The following is a 26,161-nucleotide window of genomic DNA, read 5'->3' on the forward strand; positions in this document are numbered from 1 at the left end:
GTGCCAGGATTCGGGGGGCGGCATTTTGTGCGCTCCCCATGGGAGCTTCCAGTTCCACTCCCGTCGCGCCGCTGAAGAAGGACCTTCTGCCGACATGCTGCGGAAAACAGCGGCAGGAAATTGAGCAGCTCAATGACTGCCGCTGTCGCCTGCGGCATTTCGGCGGAGGGTCCTTCAGCGGCGTGATGGGAATAGAACCAGAAGCTCTCGCGTGCCCCATGAGGAGCGCACAAAATGCCGCCCCCCCCAATTCTGCCTAGGGCGCTGCTCCTGTTGCCAGGGGATGGTCCAGTTGAGCTATCTGGGAAGCATAACTATCCATTACAATACCACCACTGAACAGATTTTTGGATATATATATTTCCATCCCTGTGTTGGTAGATAGATAATTAGTTGGAACTACTGTTGTACTTAATCAATATTTAGTTTTCTTGTTTTCCTTGCTCCAATCTAAAACAAGGAAGCTAAGGTTTTAAGGCTAATTTTGACTTTTACAGCTAGAAACAAAACCTTCAAGTAACCAGCTACAAGACTTGGAATTCCTTAGCTCACCACCTGGTCACGCTAAAGCATAGTTATCCCAACGCATAGGGCTGGAACTTTCCTATTTATTTTGAGTCCTATAGATTACAATACTCAGGACTACAAACTCTTGTTAAAAAGGTAATTCCATTGCCAGTACATGATTTAGAGCTAATTTACTCAGGAATGCACACTTTGGTATAAGGGGTGATAAGAACCACACACACCCTTACACACCTGCATAGGCTATCTAGACGTTGTGTCCCAGTGCACAGCAATGAGTAGGCGCTCAGTGCCAACTACTCCTCCCAGGCCAAGCAGGTGAGCAGGAAGAGAGAAGAATCTTAGCTCTGCCCCACAATGCACCGGCTAACCTAGAGGAGCCAGTCTGAAAAGGGTAGTAATTTGGTGTTGGTAGGCACCAGAAGCAAACAACTACTCACCTAATCCAAAGGGGAAGTAGGGAGGGAATCATGACTCTCTGCAACACAATTTTCATCTTGGGGCCTGTGCACCAACACCTGATCCCATGTTTGTGGCATGTGGCAGAGCCACAATCTATTCCTTAGAGAATACAGAATCTAAAATTGTGTCTAAAATTGAGGAAGTGTTGCAGGTTGTAAACAAAGGTACCAATTAGATGTGTGAGACTGATCACAAGAGGTAATCGTACCAGATATGTTGATAGGCATTAGTTCAGGGAGTGAACATAGTATCAATGTACAGAGGAATTTAAGGTTACAGTCCATCTGATAAACTACATTTCTTGCATACTTTTTTGATCCTGTAAGTATATATTATTCAGTTTATCAAATGACAAAAATGGTACATTATCTCTGACCGATTTGCAATGATGCCTTATTTAACACTGATATTTGGACAGCACTTTGAATATGTTTTTACATGTTACAAGATAAGGTAAAGTATATGCACATAATGATAACACTGAATGCAGCTGAGATTCTTCTGACAGACAGAATGTTAGAGCAGCGCTCCTCCTAATTTTATTGAGGGGTTGGAGAATGTATAAATAGGAGGAAAGCTGAACCTAATGTACTCAAGGCCATGATATTTATTCCGTAACAGGATGATAGGATGTAGAAGCCGATAGGATGTAGAAGCCAATAGTCTGTCGGGTTTAGAATTTCCAGTGCCTGGCATAAAGGTTTGATACATCTGTGGGCAAAAGAAAACAATAATTTCTGTTAGCTTTTCAGTTACTTGCTGAAAATAAAATATTAGTAAAGAAAAATATACAGATGAAGCTGAAATCAGTAACAAGGAACTGTAATAAGAAATAACTCTCAGATGTATGGGACTGTGCTTATTATAAACCCTGACAGAAAAAGCTTAGACATTCACAGCAGTTCGGGGTTATGAAGCTCAGTATTTAATATTTGAATCAGATTGAAAGTTGGCATATTCATCAGTGGTGTTTAAGAAACACTGCTTTCTTGCATACTCAAAGAGTATCAGACAGATCCCTATTATATCTAATATGACTTTGATTTTAGAAACCAGCAGTAAAATGGAAGGAATAGCTTATATTCTAAACATTGTATTTTGCCAAAGCTCTTACTTTTTAACAAAATTTGGTATTATTTCTCAGGTAATAAACCAGCTTTTCATTAAAAAAAAAAGCCTTTGTAGAAAGTGATCCTGGTATTTTCAATTACATACAAGGCTCCCTAACGCATCACAAACACAGTTTGACTTCAGATGCCATTTTTCAATTTTAAAAATTGTATCGGTAAAGAGATAAATATGCAACAAAGCAGTTCAGAATGAGACATGGTCCCTTTAGCATTTAAAAATATTTTTAATGCATGTTTTTATACTTAGAAAAGTCAGTCAGTCTTATATGCAAGAACTACTGTTCATTCAGCTTTTCAGTGTGTATTATGGAGCTATTACTATGACAGTAAAGTCCCACTGATTGTTGTATTGATAGAATCATAGAAATGAGGGGTAAGGTCATCCAGTCCATTTCCCTGTTACTGCAGGATTATTTTCCACGGCATATTTTCTAGTATTTTGTCTAATGTAATTGAAAAAGTCCTAAGCAATTGATTTCTACCACTTCCTTTAGGAGCCTGATAGATCTCATTGGGAAACGTACCTAATATGGGCAGAGCCAAGGAGGAGGATGAAGGGGAACAACATATTTTCTTTCATTTTGTCTTTGAGTTTGAAGATTTGGAGTGAAATCCTGGCCCCACTGAAATCAGTGGCAAAGCTCCAAACAATTTCAGCAGGGCTAGAATTTCACCCTAGTGTCTGGTGCTGCTTCCACAGACATAAGTTGGAGTTCTGCTATTGATTTCAATGGGAACACATGAGACCCTCCAAGTACTATAGAAAATATCAGAAAAGACAAACTATGAAAACTCATAGACTGAGCTTTGCTCTTGTGTTTTAGTATATCATTAGACTCAATCAATGAAGATACGGCATAGTACAGCCACAAAAATACACAGATAGATGGTGTATGCGTATACAGATATCAGAGTGGGCCAATATTTTTTGTTCCCACATAAAAATTCAGTGAAAACAGAAAAACAGAAACAATTTTCAGTTTTTGGCAACCAAAATTTAGGTTTGCAGCCAGTGTTTTGGGGGTGTGGTAGGATGGGGGTAGGTTTCAGTTTCCCAAAACTGCAAAGTACTGGTTTGGACCTCAGTTTTAATTTTTTGCTTGTCATTTTTCATAAAAACAAACAAAAAGTCTGTGAAATCATAGGCTAACCCTCCTTTAATTCTTTGGAAATGTTATTATGCTACTTTCTTGGATCCCATGAGGAAATGTCTTTGCATTTTGGTGGCAATGTGGGAACTGCTATTTGTCATTATGTCCTTTAGAAACAATGACTTTTTGTTGCTTTGGGCCTTTATCATAGAGTTTTACTCTTTTGTGACTTCTAAATTGGATTGGAAAACACCTGAAAGTGTTAGCTTACACCAAATGCAGAAGCTTGCCTCCTTAATGGGTGCATTGTAATGAGCATACAACACTAGTGCCCTGTACTGACGACTGATCACTTCCAGATGCTATTCAAGGGATGGGTCAGAGTCTTTAAAATCTCAAATGGTCTGGGGCCCAATCATTTTAGCGAGCACTTCAACCACTGCAGTGTGTTGTCCTGCAGCAGTGGTTAAGAGCTTCTAGATTGCTCCTGCTATTGGTTCCTAGAGTTGTCTTCCATGGGGGCACTCTTCTCTGAGGGCTCTTAACAGCTCCTTCTGTTGATCCACCCCACCTGAGTCTGTCAACTTCAGGGGACATTGTAGCCAAGCCTGTTCTATCAGGCTGCCATTTAAATGACATATTGCTACATTAGAGAGACAAGGTGGGTGAGGTAATATCTTTTATTGGACCAACTTCTGTGGGTGAGAGAGACAAGCTTTCGAGCTTACACAGACCTGAAGAAGAGTCAAATTAAAGATCTTACCTCATCCACCTCGTCTCTCTCTACTATCCTGGGACCGATACAGTTATGACAACACTGTATACATATTACTAGCATGGCAGTCCATTGGGTTTGCTTATTCCTTTCATGTAGGCAACAGATGTATTTACTTTAACTATTGTTAGATGTCCAGTTACCAAATCAGTAGATACGATCTAAACATCTATCAGTAAGTGAGCACACCTATTGAGAAGATAACATGTCACCAGCATACATAGAACACAAACAACAGCTTGCTGCATCAAGGCCTAAATCGTTCATGCTTTATTACTTGATGATCAGATATCAAGTCACAATCTTGCTTAAAATATTCATCTCCTGGCAAAAGATAAAAAAAAATCCAGAGAGCAATCACTCAGTATGTGTTACACACACTTGATAGCTCACCTTTTCTTCAGACATTGGATGCTCAGGATAAGTATAGTTTACCGTCATACAGCTCTTGTGACAGTTCATTCTCATACTCCCTTCAGCTTCCACAGGCAATTGCAACAAAGTGACATAACAGGAACCTTTTTCCTAGTGGCTCATAGCTAAGAAGCTCTTTGCTGGGCTTTCTTTCTAAACCTAAAACTTCTTAGCAGTAGCAGGAAGTCAGAAAACAGTCTGAGTGCAGAAGGTCAATGCTCTGTGATAAATATATGTTCAGCCATTGGGCTCGCTAAAATTGGATTTTAATGACTAATACTGTATCAGGGAAATAGAGTACTAGAGAACTGTCAGAGTTGTTGTTTTCTGCATAAATTATAAATACATTCTTCTATATAAAGTAATAACCATGCCCCATTTCTGTTGACGTGATGCTTACTGTGCTGGGCTTTTCTGTCACTAAAAGGTAGTGTTTGATACAAAGGAGTTCTCTGTATCAAATGTAATATTAACGATCTTAGGGCCTGATTCTCCATTTTTCTGCACCATGTGTAATTGTTCAGACCATTGCAAGGTGGGTGTAAAACCAAATCAGAGTGATCATGTTAGACATTCATTTTGCACCAGTGTAAATAACTAGACAGGGCGCAGAGCAATGGAGAATCAGGCCCCGTAAGCTGTAGTTGTACTTTGCAATCTGTTATCTCTACATCCTATTTGAGGGGAAGATGAGCATTGATCTAATTTAGTCAGCATAAGGGACAGCGATACAAACAGTCAGAGTCAACCTGTGTCTGTCATTGTAAGCTCCTGATTTTAGTTGGTTGCATGCTAATAGAAAGTCTGACTAACATGATACAAAGAGGTAGTTCCATTAAAATGGAGCATGCGTGCCTAACCCCCTGATCTCATTTGATTTCAGTCATAAAAGAGGAAACTAACCAGAGTGAAATGGCTGAAGACTTGTGCAAGATAGGATCAGAGAGATCCCTCGTTCTGGATAGACTAGCAAGTAACGTCGCCAAACGTAAGAGCTCTATGCCTCAGAAATTTGTTGGTAAGAGTTAAACGTTTGCTGTCTCCTAAAAAAGCCTTATAGGGTTTTCAGTCTTGCATCATGATTTTCATTTGTTATCATTAAATTAATAATATATAAATATATAGGATGCGCAAGACGGATGCATTAAAAAAGGATACTTTCTGCAGCTTAACTTTCCATTTTACAGCTTCTGTGGGGGTGGGGTTCAGTATTCTTGCCTTTTCCACTGTTGATGCCCCAGGTCTTCTATATGATCATCCTGGGATTTGAGGCTCCTATTCAGGAAAGCACTTAAGCAGATGCTTAAGGCTACATTTTGCTAACTTCCCACATTAGGGTCCGACCCTGTGTGTTGATACATGTGTAAGCATGTGTGTGTAGTGAGGATGGGCTGAATGTAAGAGGTTAATACTCTTTCACTCCTTCAGAAAGGTTGTACATTTGTTTACCTCATTTCTTTGGTCAAGTATCATTTATAAACCTAGAAATATGTGCCCAGCTGATGAGAATGGTAAAAGAAAAACCAAGATCAATTTATACTTCTCCACATACATACTATAAACAACACAAACTTCCATAACCTGCTTCCTTCTTTTACTAATAGATGTTTTCTTGCTTCAGTGACTTGACTAGGAGGTTGTGTCCATTTTCTTCTTCCAGTTGGTATTCACTGTGCAGAGTAGTGGCTTGTAGCAAAATCAATCAAAGGAAATTGAATACAATGAGCGAGATTGCAATAATGTTTAGGTTTAGACTTAAACCTTCAAAAGCATGGAAACTCAAAGGAAAGCCTGAGCTCACTTCTATGGAGAAACAGACAGAATATTCAAACTTCTAGTTTTATATCACTTGCTTCAGGAGAGGATTAAAGCCTTTGGGAAGGACTAAATTGTAAGAAGAGTTTTGAGGAAAAGGTGAAGACATGACAGATTAGATAAGGGAGAGGGATTCTAGAATGTAGGAAGCTACATGGAAGGAGGTTTGATTCTAAGAGTAGGAAGACGCAAGGGAATAGTAGCTCATGTGGCAGGGATGGACCAAAGGGGAAGTGAAGCGTACCACAGAAAGAGACAAATGGAATAGTAGGGATCCAAGTTGCATATGCCCTTTAAGAGAAGAAGAAGAAGCCTAAACTTGATGGAGTGGGTGACAGGAAGCCAGTGGAAGGATTTGAAGCAGGGAAGAACACTGGTAGAGCAGTAGGCATTCAGTTTTTAAATTTGAGTTGTGGACAGGACATCCAGGAAGAGACAGCCAGAAGTACAAGTATGAACAGAGTGGGTTTAAGTGAAAGGAGAAGAGGCACTGCAGAAAATACTGGATGAGATTGTAAAGAGAGAAGAAGATAGGGCCAACACAGGACACTGAGAGACCTTGGTAAAGAGAGGGGGGAAAGAGGTACCATCAAAGAAGATATTGCAGAAGTAGTCTGAGAGGTAAGAGGGGAAGTCTCTGCAGTCTAGGGCAGAGAGAGTATTTAGGAAGAGGGCATGATCAACTATATCTAAAATGGGAGAGAGCTGAAAATTGTGGAGATGTAGAAGAACCTTTGTGATTTGTCCAAGAAAACATCATTGGGCAGTTTCAGTGGAATGGAAGTGGCCTAACTGAAGGTGATCAAGGAGTGAATTAACATAGAGGAAGTTAAGGCCACAAGGGTAGAAAACACATATGAGAATTTTGAAAGAGGAGAGTGGTAGATGGAGAAGGAGATGGAATGGAGGGATGTTTGAGGCTACAGGAAATAAGAGCATTTTGAAGTCAGAGATGTGCGAGCGAGAGCGGAGAAAAACTGAGAAGGGAGGGAGATTGTATAAGGGGGGATGTCAGGAGTTGGAGAGAACAGGGTCAAGAGAGCAGATTGAGAGACTGTGGAAGAGAGTAAGTGACACATGTCTGAGTCAGAAACGGGTGAGGGAGGAGAGATTATATTGTAAGAGAGGGGAGGAGGAATCTTGTACCAGAGTGTGTCATTATGTCAGAAGCTAGAATAGTAGGTTTAAGGAGACAGTCAAAGACGGGGAAAAGAAGGCAGTGATTGTAGGAGCAGGACTTAATCAGGGCAGGAAATGTAGGTGCTTACCAACTAAGATGGCAGAATTGAAGATGACAAAATTGTAGTGGAGGTAAATACTGAAAATGTAGTAGGAATTGTGAGTTATTAAAGAACTCCAAATTGTTTGATGATTAAGAACCAGATTCAATTACCGGAGTAAGTTGATGAAATTCTTCTGAAGGCTCTGGACTGAATTCGTCTCTTAGAATTTTTGCATAAGGAAAAAAATATCAGCTGTGAAGACACCAGGAAGACCAGAGAAATTAATTTGGTTTAGAAAACTATTTTTAATAAACACGAATAAGTAACCCATTTAGAGCAATTGGGCATGAACTATTTTTTGTTTTCCATTGTTTGTCACCCTCGTGCTGACAAACAATAGAGAAAGCCAGGCAAATGAGAGACACAGGTAAGGCAGAGTTTCCTGTCACTTATTCAGTGTGTGGTGTAAGAAGACGCCATGACAGACAATATTTATGAAGACTCTGCTGTCATAAAAAATGGCCTCTTTGGTCATCAGAGACTCCCCAAATCCCCTCCTTTTCCCCCCAGTGCTCACCCCGTTTAATATGAAGTACATTACCAGTTGCTCAAACTCCAAGTCTGGTCTCCTTGTCCACAGTCCATTTTGGTAACAAGAAAATGGACATTGAACTAAAGGATTAAATACACCAAACACTGAACCAATTTCCAGCTCCCTCACATTCCTTTAACATAACAGTGCTATCATCATTTAACCAGTGACTAATTTAAAAGACACTGGTCCTGATTCGCCTCACTTACACTGACTTTAAACCAGCGCATCACTATTGACCTCACTGGTGCCACTCGTCATTTAGACAGAATTAAATGAGAGGAGAATCAAGCCCAGAAGCACTACAAATGCCAGAGAAGGCGCAGGTTTCCTCAGCCAAGTATGAACCTCAGGACTAGTTAACAATGTAGGAAAAACAAGCTACTGTTGCAAAGAAGAACACAACAATATTAGAGCTAAGTCAAGGTCCAGTCAGTCCCAAACTCAAGAGAGAAGGAACTATAAGGTTCTCAGTGTGGAACTTGATGCTTTATGAAACTGAGCTCATTCACCAATTTAAATTAATTAGGTGCGAAATTATTTGACAGTAATAGTGCTACTGCAGCGCTTGTGTACAGCACCTTGCTTTGCAAACAGGAACAGACCCCAGGGACTTTCCATCCTGGGGTTGGAGAGGGACTGGTAACAGTTCAGGCTGAAATGTGTCTGATATGTTAAAACAGCAACTAGAATTTTTTTTTTTCCAAAAGAAGCCTATCAGAGCTAAAGCGTATCAGCTGTCTGTTAGCATTTAGTTACGCAAGCGCCCTGAAACCCTGCAAAGCTTCTGAAGAGCCTCACGCCACCAGCAGTTTACCTTACTTATTGTCTGATAACCATAAAAATAGGTGATTGTTTTTAATGAGCACTAGTGTTATCTGCACTGCCTATATGTAAAAATGGTACTTGCCTGCCTTAAGCGTGTGTGTGTGTGTTTGACATGCTCTTGCTCTGTGACAGATTTTTCCTTATGATGAGCTATTGATCATATTGGTCAGCTATAGGCTAGTTATGTTACAAAAATGATAAAGCAAATATTAACCAATAAAGAACACCTAAAGTTGTGCCGTCTGGATGCCCAGTGTGTGACATATAATAATAAAGCCCAGGTTTAATGATGTACAGTACATATATGCTTTAACTTTGTGGTTTTCTGAATCAGGGGTATAAATTCATATTAAAAAATGCAGTAAGCATTTCACACATTGCCCAGGCATTTTCCACAGTGTCCATTTTGAATCTCCAGTCTTTAGCTCTTTGCATTTCGAAACTATGAGATTAGAAATGGTGCATCTAATAAAAATCATGGCTTTAGTGGGGAGGAGCAAACACTAGCACTAGGAGTGGGAGGAGGAGTGGGAGGTGGGAGGTGGTTGGGAAAAGCAACCCAAAAAGCACAGGATCAGGCATGGGTGGATCCAAGTTAGGAGCTGTATATGCCATGCCTCCTTACTGGAAATGTACTGAGGAATTAAGATAGCTCCAAGAAGTGCTAGCTCTAGGGCTGGTCAGAAAACAAACAAACAAAAAAAACCATTTTGCAAAAAATGTTGCGCTTTTGACATTTGTTTTCATTCTGCATTAGAACAAAAACAAACTTTTAGAAATTTTTCACAAAAAATGAGAGAGTCCCCTGCCTTCCAATTACCCAGTAGCTCACTGGTTAGAGAACCCGCCTGAGGACGAGGGAAGACCCAAGAGCAAATCCCTGCTCTGCTTGAGTCAGAGCAGGGATTTGAACCTAGATCTTCCACATTTCAGATGAATAAGAGTCTTCCGGGAGGAGGGAGAAATTCTATTCCGGACCTGAGAAAGTTTAGTCAAAAGAGAGAAGATTCCGCAAAAAGTTCTAGTTTTGACTAATCTCCATTTTCCTACAAAAAAACGTTTTGTCAAAAAATTCCTGACCAGCTGTAGTTGGCTCCCATTCTGTGCCTGCTACCTCCCCTGTGGAGCGAGGCTAGAGCACAGCAGGGAGGAGCCAGGCTTCCAGAGAAGATGCAGGCTCAGGAAGTGCCTGGTAGGCAGCAGGACTTTCTGCACTATAGGCCTGTGTTTTGCAGGATTTCAAGCAAGCGATTTCCAGGCTGCACTCTTGGCCCTTCATGGGGTTTGGAAATCCCTCCACTCTGACAGGGCAGTTCTGTCCAGTTCATCCTGTGGAATTTCCAGCAGACTTTCCTCCTGCTCTTTGGAGGCTCTTCTACACGAAAGGACAATTGGGCCCCATTCTAGGCAATCTTTTACATGTTGCAGACTAATGGAAAGTTATTAGTATAGTCTGGAGCAATATTAACTTCGAAGGGAGCCCCTTTGTATTTTAAGGAGGAGTGACAGCAGCAGTGGCTGGTATGAGGGAAGCAGCACAGACTCTGCATAGAAAGACCTCACTTCTGCTGGATCCCCAGAGATCTGTCAGACCCGCATTGCTCAGAGTTCCGTAGGGCAGTGGTGTTCAAACTTTTTTTTTCTGGCCACGCAGTTGAAGAAAATTGTTAATGCCTGTGACCCAACAGAGCTGGGGTTGAGGGGTTTGTGGTGTGGGAGGGGCTCAGGGTTGGACCAGAGGGTTGAGGTGTAGGGGTGAGGGGGTGGGGCCAGGAATGAATGGTTCAGGGTGTGGGAGGGGGCTCTGGGCTGGGACAGGGGATTGGGGTGCAGGAGGGGGTCAGGACCCTGGACTGGGGGCATGGGGCCAGGGATGAGGGGTTTGGGGCATAGGAGGGGCTCAGGGCTGGCGCAGAGGGTTGGGATTCAGAGGTGAGGGCTACGGGGTGNTGGGAGGGGATCAGGGCTCTGGGCTGGGGGTGCAGGCTCTGTGGTGGGGCTGGGGATGAAGATTTTGGGGTGCAGGAAGGGGCTCTGGGTTTGGGGGGGCTCAGGACTGGGGCAGGGGATTGGGGAGCGGGCTTACCTCGGGCAGCTCCTGGTCAGTGGCGCAGCGGGGGTGCTAAGACAGGCTTCCTGTCTGTCCTGGCACCATGGACTGCACTGTGCCTTGGAAGCAGCAGGTCCAGCTCCTAGATGGAGGCACCTAAGCAGCTCTGTGCAGCTCTCTCCCACAGGCACCGACCCCCCGCCAGCTCCTATTGGCCGATTTCCAGCCAATGGGAGTGCAGAGCCGGTGCTCGGGGAAGGAGAAATATGTAGAGCTCAGTGGCCTCCCCAGCCTAGGAGCCGGACCTGCTGCTGGCCACTTCAGGGGCACAACGCGGTGTCAGAACAAGTAGGAACTAGCCTGCCTTAGCCAGGTAGTACCACCAATGGGACTTTTAACAGCCCAGTCGGCGGTGCTGATCAGAGCCGCTGTGACCCAGTGCCTTCCATTCCATGACCCCATACTGGGTTGCGACCCGCAGTTTGAAAACCCCAGCCGTGGAGAGTGGGGTACACTATCTGGGAACCTGAAGGAGGTTTCTTCCTCTTTGCCCCTCCTTTATGGGACGGGTAATATTGCAAATGTATTACAAAAACTGCATGAGAGACTTTTTTTGTCATTCAAAGCTACCTGTTAGTGAAGTTCAGTATCATGAGTGATAGTGTAGCATAGTACACAGATATGCTTTAAATCAGCAGCTGCCTTTTTAAATAATTTCTCCAATTCCCAGGCTTTACTTTTTATTTTTAACTTGTTTCTCTATAGCCAAGTTTTTCGAAAGTGGTTACTGATAATAGGCACTGCCCAGTTTGAGACACCTTATAGGGGCCTGACTTCTAAAAGTGAGGAGCACCCTCTTTTTAGTCATTACAAGTTGAACACACAGTAACTTTTGGAAATCTTAGTTTATCTACATGGAAACTGCTCCTAATATTTTTTCTTTGATGATAGATGTGAAGTTGTAATTTTTTCAGTGGACTCTGTTGCACTTGTAAGGTCACACTTAGATTTGGTTGGCAAAATGGACTGCTCAGCCAGCTCAAAAGAAGTCTCACTCCATGCAGAATGCTAATTTTCAGTTCAATGGAATTATTTATTTGAGAAGCATTACCTTATGTTGCTCCTGCCAGTTATACTTTTCACTATAGAAAACGAATGGACATGTGAACCTTCTTTTCAGAACTAGTATCTGGCCTATGGCTGGTCAAATTTTTTTCATTTGAATTGTTTGATGGAAAATTGATTTTTTGATCATATTAATTATTTTGTGAAAAGTGTTTACTTTCCACAGAAGGTTTTGGTTTTTTTGTCAATAATGGTCAAAAAATGAAATGTTTTTGTTTTTCAGACAAAAACCAAAATATTTCTGACAAACTCCCATTCTCTTTTATGGGCCAGGATCTTTTGACAGCCTTTATCTCCCATGATGCACATGGACATGTAACTGCCATGATATAGCACCTCCATGCACCAAGAGGGAGGTCATGGCACACCAGAGTCCAACCAAGGAGTACAGCCTGTAGAGAAGAATGGGAGTTTGAGGCAGTTGAACCACAAGTCTCATGAGGCAACACGGCAGTATTTCAGAATTGAATTTTTGTGTGTGTTTGGCCCAAATTTTTCAGTTTTTGATTGTTTGCCAAAATATATTTTCTGATCAGTTCTAGTGTAGCACACTAGGAAATTGAAAGCTCTTCACAGTACTTCTCAATTCCAGATGCAGATTTGTACCCTGCATTGAATCTTTCTATTTTGATTTTACTGGCATAGGAAATCCAATGCTTAGACACATTGAATCCCAAATGTCTAACTCCTGATTGTTTTGGAATGCAGGTGAGAAATGCTTGTCTGATGTTCCATATGATGCCACCACTAATTATGAGAAGGAGAGTGAGATGATGCAGACTCATGTTATAGACCAGGCCATTAACAATGCCATCAGTTACCTAGGGGCAGAGTCTTTGCGTCCCCTTGTGCAGACACCTCCAGGCAGCTCTGAAGCAGCACCTATTATCAGCTCCATGTATCAACTCCACAAACCTCTTGGGGACAGTCACTCTCGTTCCAATCATACTGCTCAGGACACCGCGGTGGAAAACTTGTTGCTGCTTTCCAAAGCCAAATCCATCTCCTCTGAAAGGGATGCCTCCCCCAGCAACAGCTGCCAAGACTCAACAGATACAGAGAGTAATAACGAGGAGCGCAGCGGTTTAATTTACCTGACGAATCACATAGTTCCCCATGCAAGAAATGGCCTGTCTATAAAAGAAGAACAGAGGCAATATGAAGTCCTGAGGGCAGGTACTGACAATTCCCACGATGCTTTCAAAGTGATCACCAGCAATGGGGAGCAAGTAAAAGTTTACAAGTGCGAACACTGTAGAGTTCTTTTCTTGGATCATGTGATGTACACCATCCACATGGGCTGTCATGGGTTCCGCGATCCTTTCGAATGCAACATGTGTGGCTACCACAGCCAGGACAGATATGAATTCTCTTCTCACATAACACGAGGGGAGCACCGTTTCCACATGATTTAAAACCCCTCCCACACAGATGCGACCTTGTCAGCTGTGCTACTGGAGCTGTATGAACAACAAAAAACACCAGTCTATTGGACAGTAAAAGCATCCAGAAATGAAAATTAGAAGACCTGGCCCCAGGAGTTTTCTCTCTTGGTAGCATGTATTGCAACTTAATTTTATAAAATGCATATTGATGTTTTTATTGCAAATATTTGGATCACCAAACCTTTAGTAAGTAGGAGCTTTTGTAGTCAGGTAGCTGAATCCACTTCCTTCTAGCTATTGCTTTCTGCAGACCTCTCTCCCCAACACAGTTAAGCATGTACACACTGCACAAAAACTTGGCTGAGGGCTAGAAAGGCCTTGTGCTAAGATGCTGAGAATAGGGCTCTTGCACCAGACATATACATATATTTTTTTTTACTTCCCATTATTACTTGGGTCATTAGGAAGACTTAATTAAAATAAAGACAAAGCAGCCCAACCAGGACCCTTGAGTGGTGCCATGGGGACCTGGAATGGTGTTGCAAGCCTAGACCCTTAACTGGCACTATTTTAGCAGTGAAGTAAAATAACACAATAGCACGCACAGAGGTGTGTATTTTCTTGCCTGCATGGCGCACCTTATTTCTGTTGTGGAGCATAAGGCCAGTTGTTTGAAAGACATGAGCAACACCCTTGTAATACATACTCTGGAATGGAAATTGCATTTATTTGGAGAAAAAGGGTTTTGTTGACTTTTTAAAATATATATTTTCCCTCTCTATCCAATAAAAACACTTTTTCCTTAAAAATATAAGGTTTAAAAATCTTTCTGCATAAGAAAACAGCCATTTGTGAGGATTTTTTAAAAGGAGTTTTAATTATTTAGAAAAATACAATATTCAGTAGGAGAGAGACAATGATTGGAGAATATTTTTATGCACCCTTCTTTCATTTTGGGGGCAAAATTTTTACAACTGGCTGCAAAATTTCCACATTCACCCATTTTGCATATGAAAATGCACATTCTGCTTGCATAGCAAGTGCTCTGGCTAATTTTGTGGGCTGTGTCTGGAAAATTTAGCCCACAATGATTCTTTTTGAAGCACTGAAATGAACTAAAGAGCCATTTAAAAAACTTAGTACCTTTCCCTCCCCTTTCTCTACAATTAACTATTCATTAAGAGAGCCATCCTGCAAGATACTGAGCACTCTGGCCCTAATCTAGCAAAGCACTTCAGCATTTGCCTGAGTAGTCACATGAACATAAATGGAACTATTCTTATGCTTAAAGATAATCCCAAATTTAAGGGGCTTTTTGCTGGATTGAGGGCAGAGCAAGGATCAAGCCCTATGAAACCAAAAACATTTATTCTATCGTCCCTCTCCATTCAGCACCCCCTTCTTGGCAAGATCCTCCCAACTAGCTGTTTAAATTCTAGTAAATTGAAAAGACATCTGAAGCACAAAGACAGCTGATGGTAAAAACTGCCAATCTGTTTGTCTCTTCTTTAGTTCCTCTTCCACATAGCTCATTCCTCTCCGCAACCAGCCTACTGGCTTTAAGACTGGGTAATAGTGACATTTATGCAACTTGGTTACGCATCACCTTACCGAGCTGGAATATTTCCACAATAGTACAGGTACTAATAATTAATGTCTGAGTTGCCCAACCCATTGAATGTACAAACATTTCCACTGTATAAGAGATTGGTACTACCCCATAAACAAAAAAACATGTGTTACAACAAGACCATTTCTTAAGTTTTGTAACACTGTTATATATACATACACACATTCATTCATATTATGGGCCAAATTCAATAGACCTAGTGCACTTGCACCAAGGATGAATGAGATCCAATGGGTGTAGCTATTACATATGTATAATATATATAAACAGACAGAGGGGTCCTGGTTCTGCTTTCACTTATGCAGCTGTAAATCAAGAGCAACTCCATTCAGGCAACGGAATGATACTGGTGTAAGTGAGATTTTAATATGCTTTACACCTCCTCCCCCCCACACACAATTACTTTGTTACACTGTACAGACATTCCTAACTATAAGAAATTTACTTTGTAAAAGCCAAGCTTCTTGGATCACAAGGGGGATATTATGTAGAAAGAATGTATATAATGCATTGGCTGTGTAAACACATGCAAACCCACTTATGCACATACACTGGTGAATGTGAATAGGAACATCTTAAATTGCCGGTAGGATACCAGGAAAGAGACAGTAATATAAACTAGAGCCCTGATTGTGATCTTACACTGGTTAAATTCCATTGCCTTAAGTGGAGGTACTCTTGGTTAGACTCTGGCCCCTATGTATCAGGCTGGGCAAAGCCAAGAGGGGCGTTTCTATCCATTTTTTGTGCCAAAAAGATTTCCTCACTGAGTCTGTTGCATATTTTGTGTCAACAAAGACTGTGCATACTGGTGAGCCAATAGCATTTAAACATGCTTCTAGGAAGAATCTGATGTTAAACTCCAAGGGAAGGGCAGAAATAACTTACACTAAGATGAGTTGTTGTTTTTTTTTAATTCATAGTTTATATTCTATTTCTTTTTAATTTTCATCCTTTTACAGGGCCTAATTCACCTGTCCTTCATCCTTACACCTTCATTGCAGGCTGTTCTCCCTGCTGTTCTGAGCAGGGAGGTACAGTGTCATTGCTGAGCGTCTCTGCTGTGACCTCTTTGCATCAGTGGCAGATAACTGGACAGCTGAGGAATGTACCTTAATCTCCTGGAAACAGGGAGCTGGTTCTGTTACTGATATTTATGGCCCTCTCACAGTTTAAAGTGTTATACAATCTATACACAGTTTATTTTTAGCTTTTGAACAAAAAATCTTTTTCTTAACACAGCTCAGACCCTAAAGAAATTCTCTTTTAGGGCATTTCTTTGCTAAAGCCCACAAAAGAGAGGGCCAAAGTCATTACCGTTCTAAGTAGGCACATCTCCAGTGGACTGGTGCCCACCTAGAGATGTGTGGATTCTGGCCTTTAGAGTGAAATGTTCAATTATAAAATTTACAATTTCTGATTCAGAGGATTTCTCTGCATTTAAATGGGTTGGGGCTACGTCACTTGTTTTGGCAACATGCACACGCAGGTGTGTGGTTGTGTGGCTCATACATAACTCTATATAGTTATGTATCATAGGATAATTTTCACAGTGGATGTGTTTCTTGGCTCTAGGCTTTTCCTATTTATATGAGAGTATGTCAATGTTGTACAATAAATAATACAGTTGTATAATTTAGCTTATTAATAAGATACAGTGTATCAGAAGGAGTAGCCTAACAGCAGTAGCAGCAGCATTCCTTGTTTGTGGAGGGGTTTTTGTTTCACATTGTTTGCACAAAAATCATCCTCTCTTTGTTTGGAAAGAAATGTATTGATAATTTTATTTATGGGGATGAACACAGGAGGGAAAAACGATCCACGTACTAGGAGCTCATCTGTCTGCAGCTAAACAAATTGTGCCCATAGATAACCATGTTAGTGTAACCTCCCTTTTCTCCTCCTATGACCTGGTATACTAGCCTATCATGGTTTATCTTTAACCTAAAAAACAAAGAGAGTTGTTGAACGGCTTTAAGTTAAGTTGATATCTGTTTTTAAAAAGATGTAAATAGTAACATAGTAAGAACTGCTTTTCAGAACTTTTTCCACAGCTGATTTCCCCTCCCACCCCACCCCTGCCTTTTATATCTGATATATAAACATGTTGTATTTACACATTTTTTTGCTGTGAATTTATATTGTAAACCCCTTTTTGTTTAAGACCATTGTATTTACATTTCAAATTTTTATGAAATTTGCTTGATTTTTTTTAATTAAATTATGTCTGGAAGGTGAGACGTTATCTTGTAAGAGAGACAGCTTGGTAAAAGACTTGTCTTTAGTTGCTGTAGTGACATTCTGCACAGCTTAAACCCCTTTGTGGATGAGTGACTCTGCATGCACATGTAAGAGAATGTGCAGATATGTGGGGGCAAAGTGGAGCAAGGAAGAGAACATGAAGCTGAGCAGCCTGATTTTCTGTTCACATCTACCCTTGTGTAACTGTATGGAAGTCAGTAAAGTTAAACCAACCTAACACAAGTGGGAGACAATCAGACCCTTGATCTTTATACATAGCAGGTGAAATGCAGCCAGGGAGCAGTTCTTCAGTGTGCCACAGCACTGATGTATTTTGGCCATAAAATCCCAAGAGAGGGGCCCTGCCTGAGTCATGTGGGGGGGGGGGGGAGGGAAGGATGGATGATCCTGCAGTTTTGTACAGCCTAAACAGGGGCTTATAAACCACTAACAACTTCCTTTGCTGCCAGCATATAGGGGGAAGGGAAAGGGAGCACAATCCTAGGCTAAGTGTTTTTGGCTCTTACAAGCCAACCTAATTTAGGAATGCCTCAGTCTTCTCTACTGCCGCATAAAGAGGATGGCATGCAGGGAGCAGCAGGATCCAGCCACCGCAAATGAGAGCTTGAAGCCTCCTATACACCCACATCTGATGCCCGCTCTTTACATTTAAGGCTAGCTTCACAAAAGGATTTTGGTGCCTAGCTGCCACTTTTAAGTGCATAAATCCTCAAATCAGGCTTCACAGGCTTTCACAATACCTCTGCTTATCAGCCCTGTCAACTGCCTGCCCTCTCAACTTTTGCTGTAAAAAAGTTTCCTAGGCACTTGCTTCTGCATAGGAATACTGCAGCCTCCACACCACATGTCCAGCTGCCTAAGCCCCAAAGTGATTCACAAGCTGAGGCAAGATAGGTGTTCCTCCACCTAACTCCCCTGCAAGGCTCAACACAGTAAGTTTGGTGCTTACCTACCAGATCAGGCAGCTATAGACAGGTTCACACAAAACAGCCGAGGCAAGGGAGAAGAGCTCCCTCATAACCCTTAGCCCTGAAGTTAGGCTACTCATCTGGGAGACCCTGTACTGACCGCTCAAGTTCAAATATACCTTCCACCTGAGAGTGGGAAGGGATTTGACCAGGAATCTAGGCAAGTGCCCTAATCACCACTTTTCAGAGCCTATGCACCCAACTCAGGTTTGTGAATCCCAGTGATTTCTAGGCACCTAAAAATTAGGTGTGGTGACACTCAGAATTGCCACACCTATGTTCTGTTGTGACTCTAACCCTTAGGGACAACCTGGAAAACTGGCTCTGAAATTGCTGTTTCAGTGTCCTCTCCCTACAACTATCAGTTTGACCAAGTGGTATTTGACTTTCGTTGTCTCTTTCACTCCAGCCCTCGCTCCGCTCTTTCACTGCCAAGGATAGCTATAAAGAACACAATCGTCCCTGCTTGAAAAGTCATGGTAATTAGGAACACAGCATCCTGGAAATGATTTCCATTATAATTTACTGTCACAATGATTTCTCCTCTGGACCTTTCAGCAGAGTCTCCATCCCTACTATCCCTTTCAAACCTTCTGCATAAACAACAACCCAGGGGAATGCCGCTCTGTTTTTGTTTCTAACAGGAGTTTGTAAGTATTTTGTACAGCGGTGATTTGTAAGCACACCGTGACAAGGGGAAAAAAAACTCAGGACAGCGTGCACAACAGTTCGTACTTTATGGTACCTCAAATCCAAATTTGGTCAAGTGAATTTATGATTTTTGCTAGTCATAATAAATCACACTTACAGCTTTGTTTCCTTATTTACTGTAACGTGCAAATTATATCAAAATTACATTACAGTTTTAAATTTCAGTAGGCAGCACTTGTGCAAATAAACATGGGCTGTTTTAAGATCTTCCAGTCACATGCATTAGTCCAAATCTTGATGGCTTTACTCAGTGTTACTAAATCCTTGCACTCAGTCAAAAGACACCTGTTGACTTAAATGGGAGATTGTGAGAGTAAAAACTGTGCAAGGACCTCAGGGCCCATTGGGAACATGCACAATGTTTCAGAGATACTTCACTGCACCTTTTGTAGTATTTGCTTTGCTGTCCTTATGGCTTGATTAACTTAGATACCATTGTAGGTGCAAAGACAAGTGCTATAGAAATGCAAAGTATCATTAACACTGCCCAATATTTTCATCGTTGGGTAAATCTACATTTAGGCATCTAAAAGTCAAAAGGTAGTTTAAGAAGTGCTCAACACCCACAAATCACATCAAAACCAGTTGGAGCTGTGGATACTCAGCACCTTCAAAAGTCAGGCCACTTCTATTTAAGTATCAAAATGTGGATTTAGAAGCCTAACTTTAGGTACCCAGATCTGATAACGTTGGCTATTACCATCTTTATATTATTATTATTATAAAAATACATATTCAAACTGTAACTAGAAAAATCTGATTTATTCCCTTCCCATAGACTGAACATGTTGAATTATTTTGGTTACTTGTAAGTAGAGGTAATCAGAAAATAAGGGGTATGCCACTGTCAAAATTGGAGTTTTCAGCAAAAGCCAAATCAATCAACCTGCAAATATTTTGGCTGAAAATCCAAATATTTTTATTCTGAACTGCTACAGCAGTGCCTCATTCTCTTCAATGGGCCAATTGTCTTGGTTGGACTACATCTCCCATAATGCACCACAGTATCCCCTCTCAGCAAGGGGAAGCAATGAGCTGTAGTAGTTGCCTGGCCACACTGTATCATGGAAGATCAAGTCCAGCTAGGGAGAGCAGACCACAGAGGAGAATGGGAGCTCAAGCTACCTGATGATGCTCTTTACAGACACATGGTCATGCATAGATGCCTTGGTGGGTGAGCACTTAGCACCTGTCCAGTTACCACTGCTCTGCATGACACCAGACATCAGTAATTTCATGTTCAATGCACATTACGAGTGTTAACTTTTCCATCATGCCTGGCAGGAGAGTATGGCAATACTGTCATCCCATTTTACAAACAGAGTAACTGAGATACAGAGAAGTTAAGGCCCAGCTTTCCCAGGCCATGGGCTCTTCTCTTTTGGTATTCAGTTTCTGGGCACACAGCATGAAACACCCAGAGCTTGCTTTTCAGAGGTGCTAAGTAACCTAACTGAAATCAATGGGGGCTGCAGAAGCTCAGCACCTCTGAAAACCTGGGTTGTCTAAAGCTGGGCACTCAAAACCTGAAGCCCCAAAATGGAGGATACTTCTCTCCCCCCCCCAAAAAAAATCCAGAAGGCAGATAGATTTTCAAAGCTGGGGTTAGAATGCAGGAGTTTCTGAGTTCATATGTATCAGAGGGGTAGCCGTGTTAGTCTGGATCTGTAAAAGCAGCAAAGAGTCCTGTGGCTCCTTATAGACTAACAGACGTTTTGGGGCATGAGCTTTTGTGGGTGAATACCCACTTCGTTGGATGCATGTAGGCGAAATTTCCAGGGGCAGGTATATATATGCAAGCAAGTGGCGTGTGTGAAATGGCAGTGAATATGGATCAAAATGATGTGGTCCTTAATTAAGCAAAACCCCTTTTAGACTGCAAAGAATTTTGGTCAAGTAAGGACTATGGCATTTAGCCTTCCATTTTTATTATTATTTTTAAATAAGATCTCACTTCTTTAAAGAATGTCCCAGGTCATGGAACAATTCCTAGTTTTATCTGTCCCAACCACACATATTAAACATGTGAATGATAGAGGGCAGCTGCGGGTGCTGTTTCTGCTGCCACCGCCGGCTGCAAATCACACAAACCAACGCCTTCCTGTCCCTTGGGAGAGAAGTGAAGGTTCTGGTTTGTAAGCAGTTAGAAAAAAATAAATCTACACCTTGCAGCAGACGGTGGGCCTTGGGCTGGCTGGGTGAGGAAGTTAATCAGCACTGAGCAGGCTGTTCGGGATGAGGCCAAACAGATGGTTAGTCTCTGAAACGGCAAAACGGGAAGCAGATGTGGCCACCGCTTCTCCCCATGCATAACTGGGAACCAGCCGGTTGGTGAGGAAATTTGCATAACAAGGATAATTTGGTAGCAAAACTGTCCCTTGAAATGATCTGCATGGATCCAGGCACTGTTGACAATTTTCACTTCTTGTTTTCCAGTCATTGTTCAACCAGATTAAATTTTAGTTCTGAATTTAGTGTTGACCCAAGCCTTTTCTTAGCTAACTTCCAGGGAAAACTACTGTGCAATCAGAGAAGCAGCAAGCTGGCACTAAAATTTTCATAGTGAAATCCTGGCCCCACCGAAATCAATGGAAGTTTTAGTGGCATTAGGATTTCAACTGCAAAGTGCGCTGCAAATAATATATATGCAACCCTGAAACAATAAAGCTGGGCCTGAACTAATAGACTATATTCTAATGCCCTTGAAGTTTTTGATGGTCAGATAAGAATTCTGGTACAGACATAGGAAAATCTTGGAAAGTTTTAATCCATATCTGAATTGTTCAGCTCTGCCCCATCTCTGATAAATATGTATTACTCTTCTTTGATGGGTAAATTTAACTGCTGTGTCAGCCAGAGTATGCAACGCCTTCTCACTGGACAATAATTTTCCACACCAAAACATATGTAGATGCCAGTGACAGGTTAAACTAGGTTATATGAGCCTATGTTCTTTAATTGAAGAGGTAGAGACCTGCCCTCTTCCTCTGTGCTCATCTTTATTTTGTTTTTTGAAGTGGCACAGTTGTTCCTCCTATTTTCTGACCTGTAAATTGCAATGACTACAAATCTAGTTTCCTATTGAGCTGCAGCCAGAACATTAGAATTCTGATATACCAGCAATTCCCAGACTCTTGGGCACCTGCTGGTGGCTCTGTGGAGAGCAGGCTGGGCTCATGGTGCTGGCTCTTCATCCTTGTTTCAAGCTGCTAAAAATCACATTAAAAAAAAAGACATCTTAAATATTTTCATAATATGACTTATCCATGTAAGCAATTGCTGTGCTCACCCAGGGATGTTATGTGAATTTGAATGGAAGGGGAGATGATTCATGGGATGATCGTTCTGTTGAAAAATGTGGCCCACACTTATGAAAAAAAAGTTTAAGAACCCATATAGGCTAGGATACTTCTCACTTACTGCTCTGGTACTTCAGAGAGAGAGCTGGGCAGCCAGCACAGAGAATTCCAGGGGACACGACATTGTAAAGGTCTGCTTCTTTGCAACAGTGGGGCACCTGGTGAAAAAGAGTTTGGGACTAACAGAGCCCAGATTTTTACACACACATACACTTTACTGTAGGTGAAGGAGTTTTCATTTCTCATACCTTCTTTCACTTTCCTTACTTCTAACAACAAGCCTATTACCTGAAGTTTTTAGTTTACAGTGAATAATATTACTCTTTGTGTTGAAATAGATCAAACATGCTGCAGGCTTCATGCACTCTATGAACTGAAGCTCATATCCAGAGAGCCCTTAGATATTGGGTAAGTTCAGATCTGGAACCAAACTGTGTGGCTTGGTCTCATCTTGATGTATAATATATAAAAGTTACTTCTAAAGGGAGGCATCTGATTGGCTGATGGCGTTTCCAGTGTGCGGATATGGAAACTATTGTGGTGTCACGCTCCAGCATTTTACATAACTGCTTGACAATAAAAAGAGCAGAAGGAACAAATCATTGACTGAAACACACACTTACAGTAGTTAAATGGGAATAATTAAATATAATTTTCCTTTTCTGCTAATTTAACATGACATATTTGAAAGATTTCCCCAGTGCAAAAGTCCTACTTTAAAACATAGTTTCATAACACTAGTGACTTGACCAGAGAAAACAAAATTCATATGAATAGACAACCAACACATATAAATAGTATGTTATTTGCATAGTCTACAGAGACTTATGTAACACATGTGAAAGTTCAGTGACACACGTATGTGGTTTTTGGACCCATTAAAATTGGTACAAAGAAGAAATATTACTTCTGCTTTGGGAACATCTGTCTTGCTCTCTTTTTGTAAATGTAAAATGTAGGCAGAGATACTGATGTGAAAATAAATAAAAAGATTAGACTAATCCTGATCTCACTTATTCTGGTGCCTATCAGGAATAAATCCATTGAAGTCACCAGTATAAAGTATGTGACAAGGCTTAGGCAATTTAAGTATAACAGCTACTGTTTGCTTGATCTAGTCACAATTACACTGCACTGAAGTCCTTTGGATGGATTATTGATCCTGGCTTATATTCTAGAAATGTGCGTGGGGGAAACACTTGGATTTTATGAGGACAGCTGAAGACAAGTATTAACGAAGACAAAAGTCTTTTCAATAAAGGATCTTTACTTTGATTCCCATCCCCAAACCACAGTAAGGAGACTAAGTATCTGTTTGAGTTTTATAGACTGGTTCTTTGTGGTTCAGCAATAATTCAGTCATTTAAGATAGGAGGAAACGTACTGGAAGTGATTGGCAGACCAGAAGGAAAATGAAGAGTGGTGGAAAATTGGGTGGAAAAATTAACGCATCAGATTCAGCAGTGGTGAAGAAGAAAATTACTCCTTCGCCATAAAGGGATTATTACCACAGAATTAGCCAAAGGCAAAACCAGTGCACTTCAGGAAAAGTTGTAACTCTAGAATCCTTGCTAGTTTACATCAGGGATGAATTTGGTCACTTGTCTTTATTAGCCTGAAATGCAAAATGAATTTATGACAAACTGTTTTGTTTGGATTTAAAAAAACAAATGCAGGTGCCATTCTCCCTCACCAGGGGTGGCTCTAGACATTTCGCCGCCCCAAGCACCGCAGCATGCCGCGGGGGAGGGGCTCTGCTGGTCGCCGGGAGGGCAGCAGGTTGCTCCACCCTCCCGGCGACCGGCAGAGCGCCCCCTGCGGCATGCCACCCCAAGCACGCGCTTGGCGTGCTGGGGCCTGGAGCCGCCCCTGTCCCTCATATTAATTCTTTTGTACTTCTATAGCACCTGCCATCAGAGAATCACAAAGCACCTCACAAATATTCATTAATTAATAATCACACCACCAGTATTGCCAGTTCTTGTAATTTTATCAAGAATCTCATAAAATTTGAGTTTTTTCCCAAAGCCCCAGTGTCTGGTGATTTATTGAGATTTTTTTTAAAAAAAAGCTTGGAGAAAAGCTTGAAAACGTAACTTGATTGCAGCTACTAGCTGAAAAACAAGAGGGCAAACTCTCAAATTTAATATTTTTAAAATATCTCATGATTTTTAAAACCAGATGCAAGACATTCGAATGCTTGGGGCTGGCAATACTTCTCTGAGACTGTTATCCTCATTTTACTGAGGGGGAAACTGAGGGATGGCTCAGTTACTTACTGAAGTTCATAGAGCAGGACTGAGACTGGCACCCAGGTCTTCTAATTCTTTGTGTACTTGTTCTACCCACTAGACCAATCTCCCTCCCAAAAGCAGGAAGAGAACTCACGAGTGCTCACTCTCACTGCCTTGCTCTAACTACTTAAACACTCCAATCACTGGAAAAGGACAAGTTCTGACTGCCTGTAACCTGATCTAGCCACCAGACCGCATTACTTTAGGATACATAATTCAAAGCATTTCACCATGTATATCATTTGAGGAAGGGGAATTACTTACTTCCCTCTCATTTCCTCACACAAGATTTCATAGTAATATTGCCCAAAAGTTTCAGGTTATTATTTTGGCGCTCAACAACTTACATGATCCTCTATATCACTCCTTGGTCACATTCAAGCTTCCAAGTGCCTGTAACATGATGGGTATATAAAAAGCAAGAAAAAGTTCCTTTAAGTACCTCATGGTGTTGAAGACCCACTTTGGTTCAGTTGTGGATGCATGACGGGTGCAAAACACATTTTTAAGGCAATACATTATATTTGACACATTGGCTCCACCCTGAAACTCAAATCTAAGGGGGCTGATTTACCTCTCAATTATTCCAGCATAACTCAGGAGTAACCAGAAGTCAGTAAAGCTACACTAGTGTAAGTGAATCAGGCCGAAAGAAAAGGAACTGCTCGCTGGATTTGGTGAACGTGCTGACTTGCAATACAGTACATAAGGGGTTGCTGGGAAAAAACGTCTGCACAACTATCAACCAGCAAAATAGAAACTCAAGATAAGCTGTGGAAGGAGGGTGGGATTTCCAGAAAATAGAGAAGGACTTGCTACACCCTGCTTGTCAAGTTTTGCAGGATCACCACAGCCCCTCTGGAGAAAAAGGGAGGAAAAAAGCTAACAGCTTTCCTTTTGCTTCTGCTTCTCCTAAATAAACTGCTTGCCTAATTTCCTTTGCAATTAGAGAAATGTTCCTTTTGAAAACCATTATTTCCACACGGTACTGGGTCATGCACATTTTCTACACAGCCTGCTGGAAACTTGCACAGTTTGGGATAATATTATTAAATGAACATCTTGCTTTTCTAAGTATGTGTCAAAACCTAAGTAACAATAAACTTCACCAAGTTAATGTTTCTGATAGTGTGTGTGTGTGTGTGAAATGCTAAAGAAACAAAACTGTTGAATAAGGCCTTTCTGTGGTATGTGTGGGTTTTTGGGGGGGGGGAGGAGGGAGGAGGAGTTGTTATTTTTTGGTACAGCTCCTTCACCAACTAGTCCCTTTCCACTATGACTCTCTCTCTGAACACTATGGCCCTAAATCCTGCAAACACCTATGCATATGTTTAACACTGAAGTCAATGGGAATTTTTCGCATTAGACAATTCACACAGAAATTCATCTGCTCCTGTTCTTTATTTCCCAACTGAAGCTCCAGTCCTTAGTGTGACAATCTTCACCATTTACAACTGTGACATCACAGGCAATGGATTAGGATTTTAGGCAGGATGGGAATAAGCAGCAGGAACAGTTGACC

General features: G+C 41.4%; 1 protein-coding gene and 1 long non-coding RNA gene across 13 annotated transcripts in view; one reads left to right on the top strand and one right to left on the bottom strand.

Moving 5' to 3' along the window:
• IKZF1 (IKAROS family zinc finger 1) overlaps nucleotides 1-17,283 on the top strand; it is a 96,615-nt gene extending 79,332 nt beyond the window's left edge. For 3 of the 9 annotated variants that reach the window (XM_032800305.2, XM_032800307.2, XM_032800309.2), the window contains 2 exons: nucleotides 5,281-5,415; nucleotides 12,739-17,283. In XM_032800305.2, the coding sequence (XP_032656196.1) occupies nucleotides 5,281-5,415; nucleotides 12,739-13,445 (842 nt within the window). In that variant the 3' untranslated portion in view covers nucleotides 13,446-17,283. The remainder of the gene's footprint in view (nucleotides 1-5,280; nucleotides 5,416-12,738) is intronic. The other 6 variants (XM_032800306.2, XM_075062609.1, XM_032800310.2 and 3 more) reach the window with 2 other exon arrangements.
• LOC116836619 (uncharacterized) lies at nucleotides 451-25,316 on the bottom strand. 4 transcript variants are annotated; one of them, XR_012655255.1, is made up of 5 exons: nucleotides 24,987-25,316; nucleotides 22,634-23,960; nucleotides 22,403-22,524; nucleotides 22,033-22,195; nucleotides 451-1,698 (listed from the first exon to the last, which is right to left on the bottom strand). It is a non-coding gene; the product is annotated as an uncharacterized LOC116836619 (long non-coding RNA). The 4 variants fall into 4 exon arrangements; XR_004376500.2 differs by lacking the exon at nucleotides 451-1,698 and adding an exon at nucleotides 13,405-13,490 and having other exon boundaries at nucleotides 22,403-22,503; nucleotides 23,854-23,960; XR_004376501.2 differs by lacking the exon at nucleotides 451-1,698 and adding an exon at nucleotides 13,405-13,490 and having other exon boundaries at nucleotides 23,854-23,960.
• Nucleotides 25,317-26,161: the final 845 nt, after the last annotated feature.

The sequence above is a fragment of the Chelonoidis abingdonii genome, chromosome 2 (genome assembly GCF_003597395.2).
Source record: "Chelonoidis abingdonii isolate Lonesome George chromosome 2, CheloAbing_2.0, whole genome shotgun sequence".
Lineage (NCBI taxonomy): Eukaryota > Metazoa > Chordata > Testudines > Testudinidae > Chelonoidis > Chelonoidis abingdonii.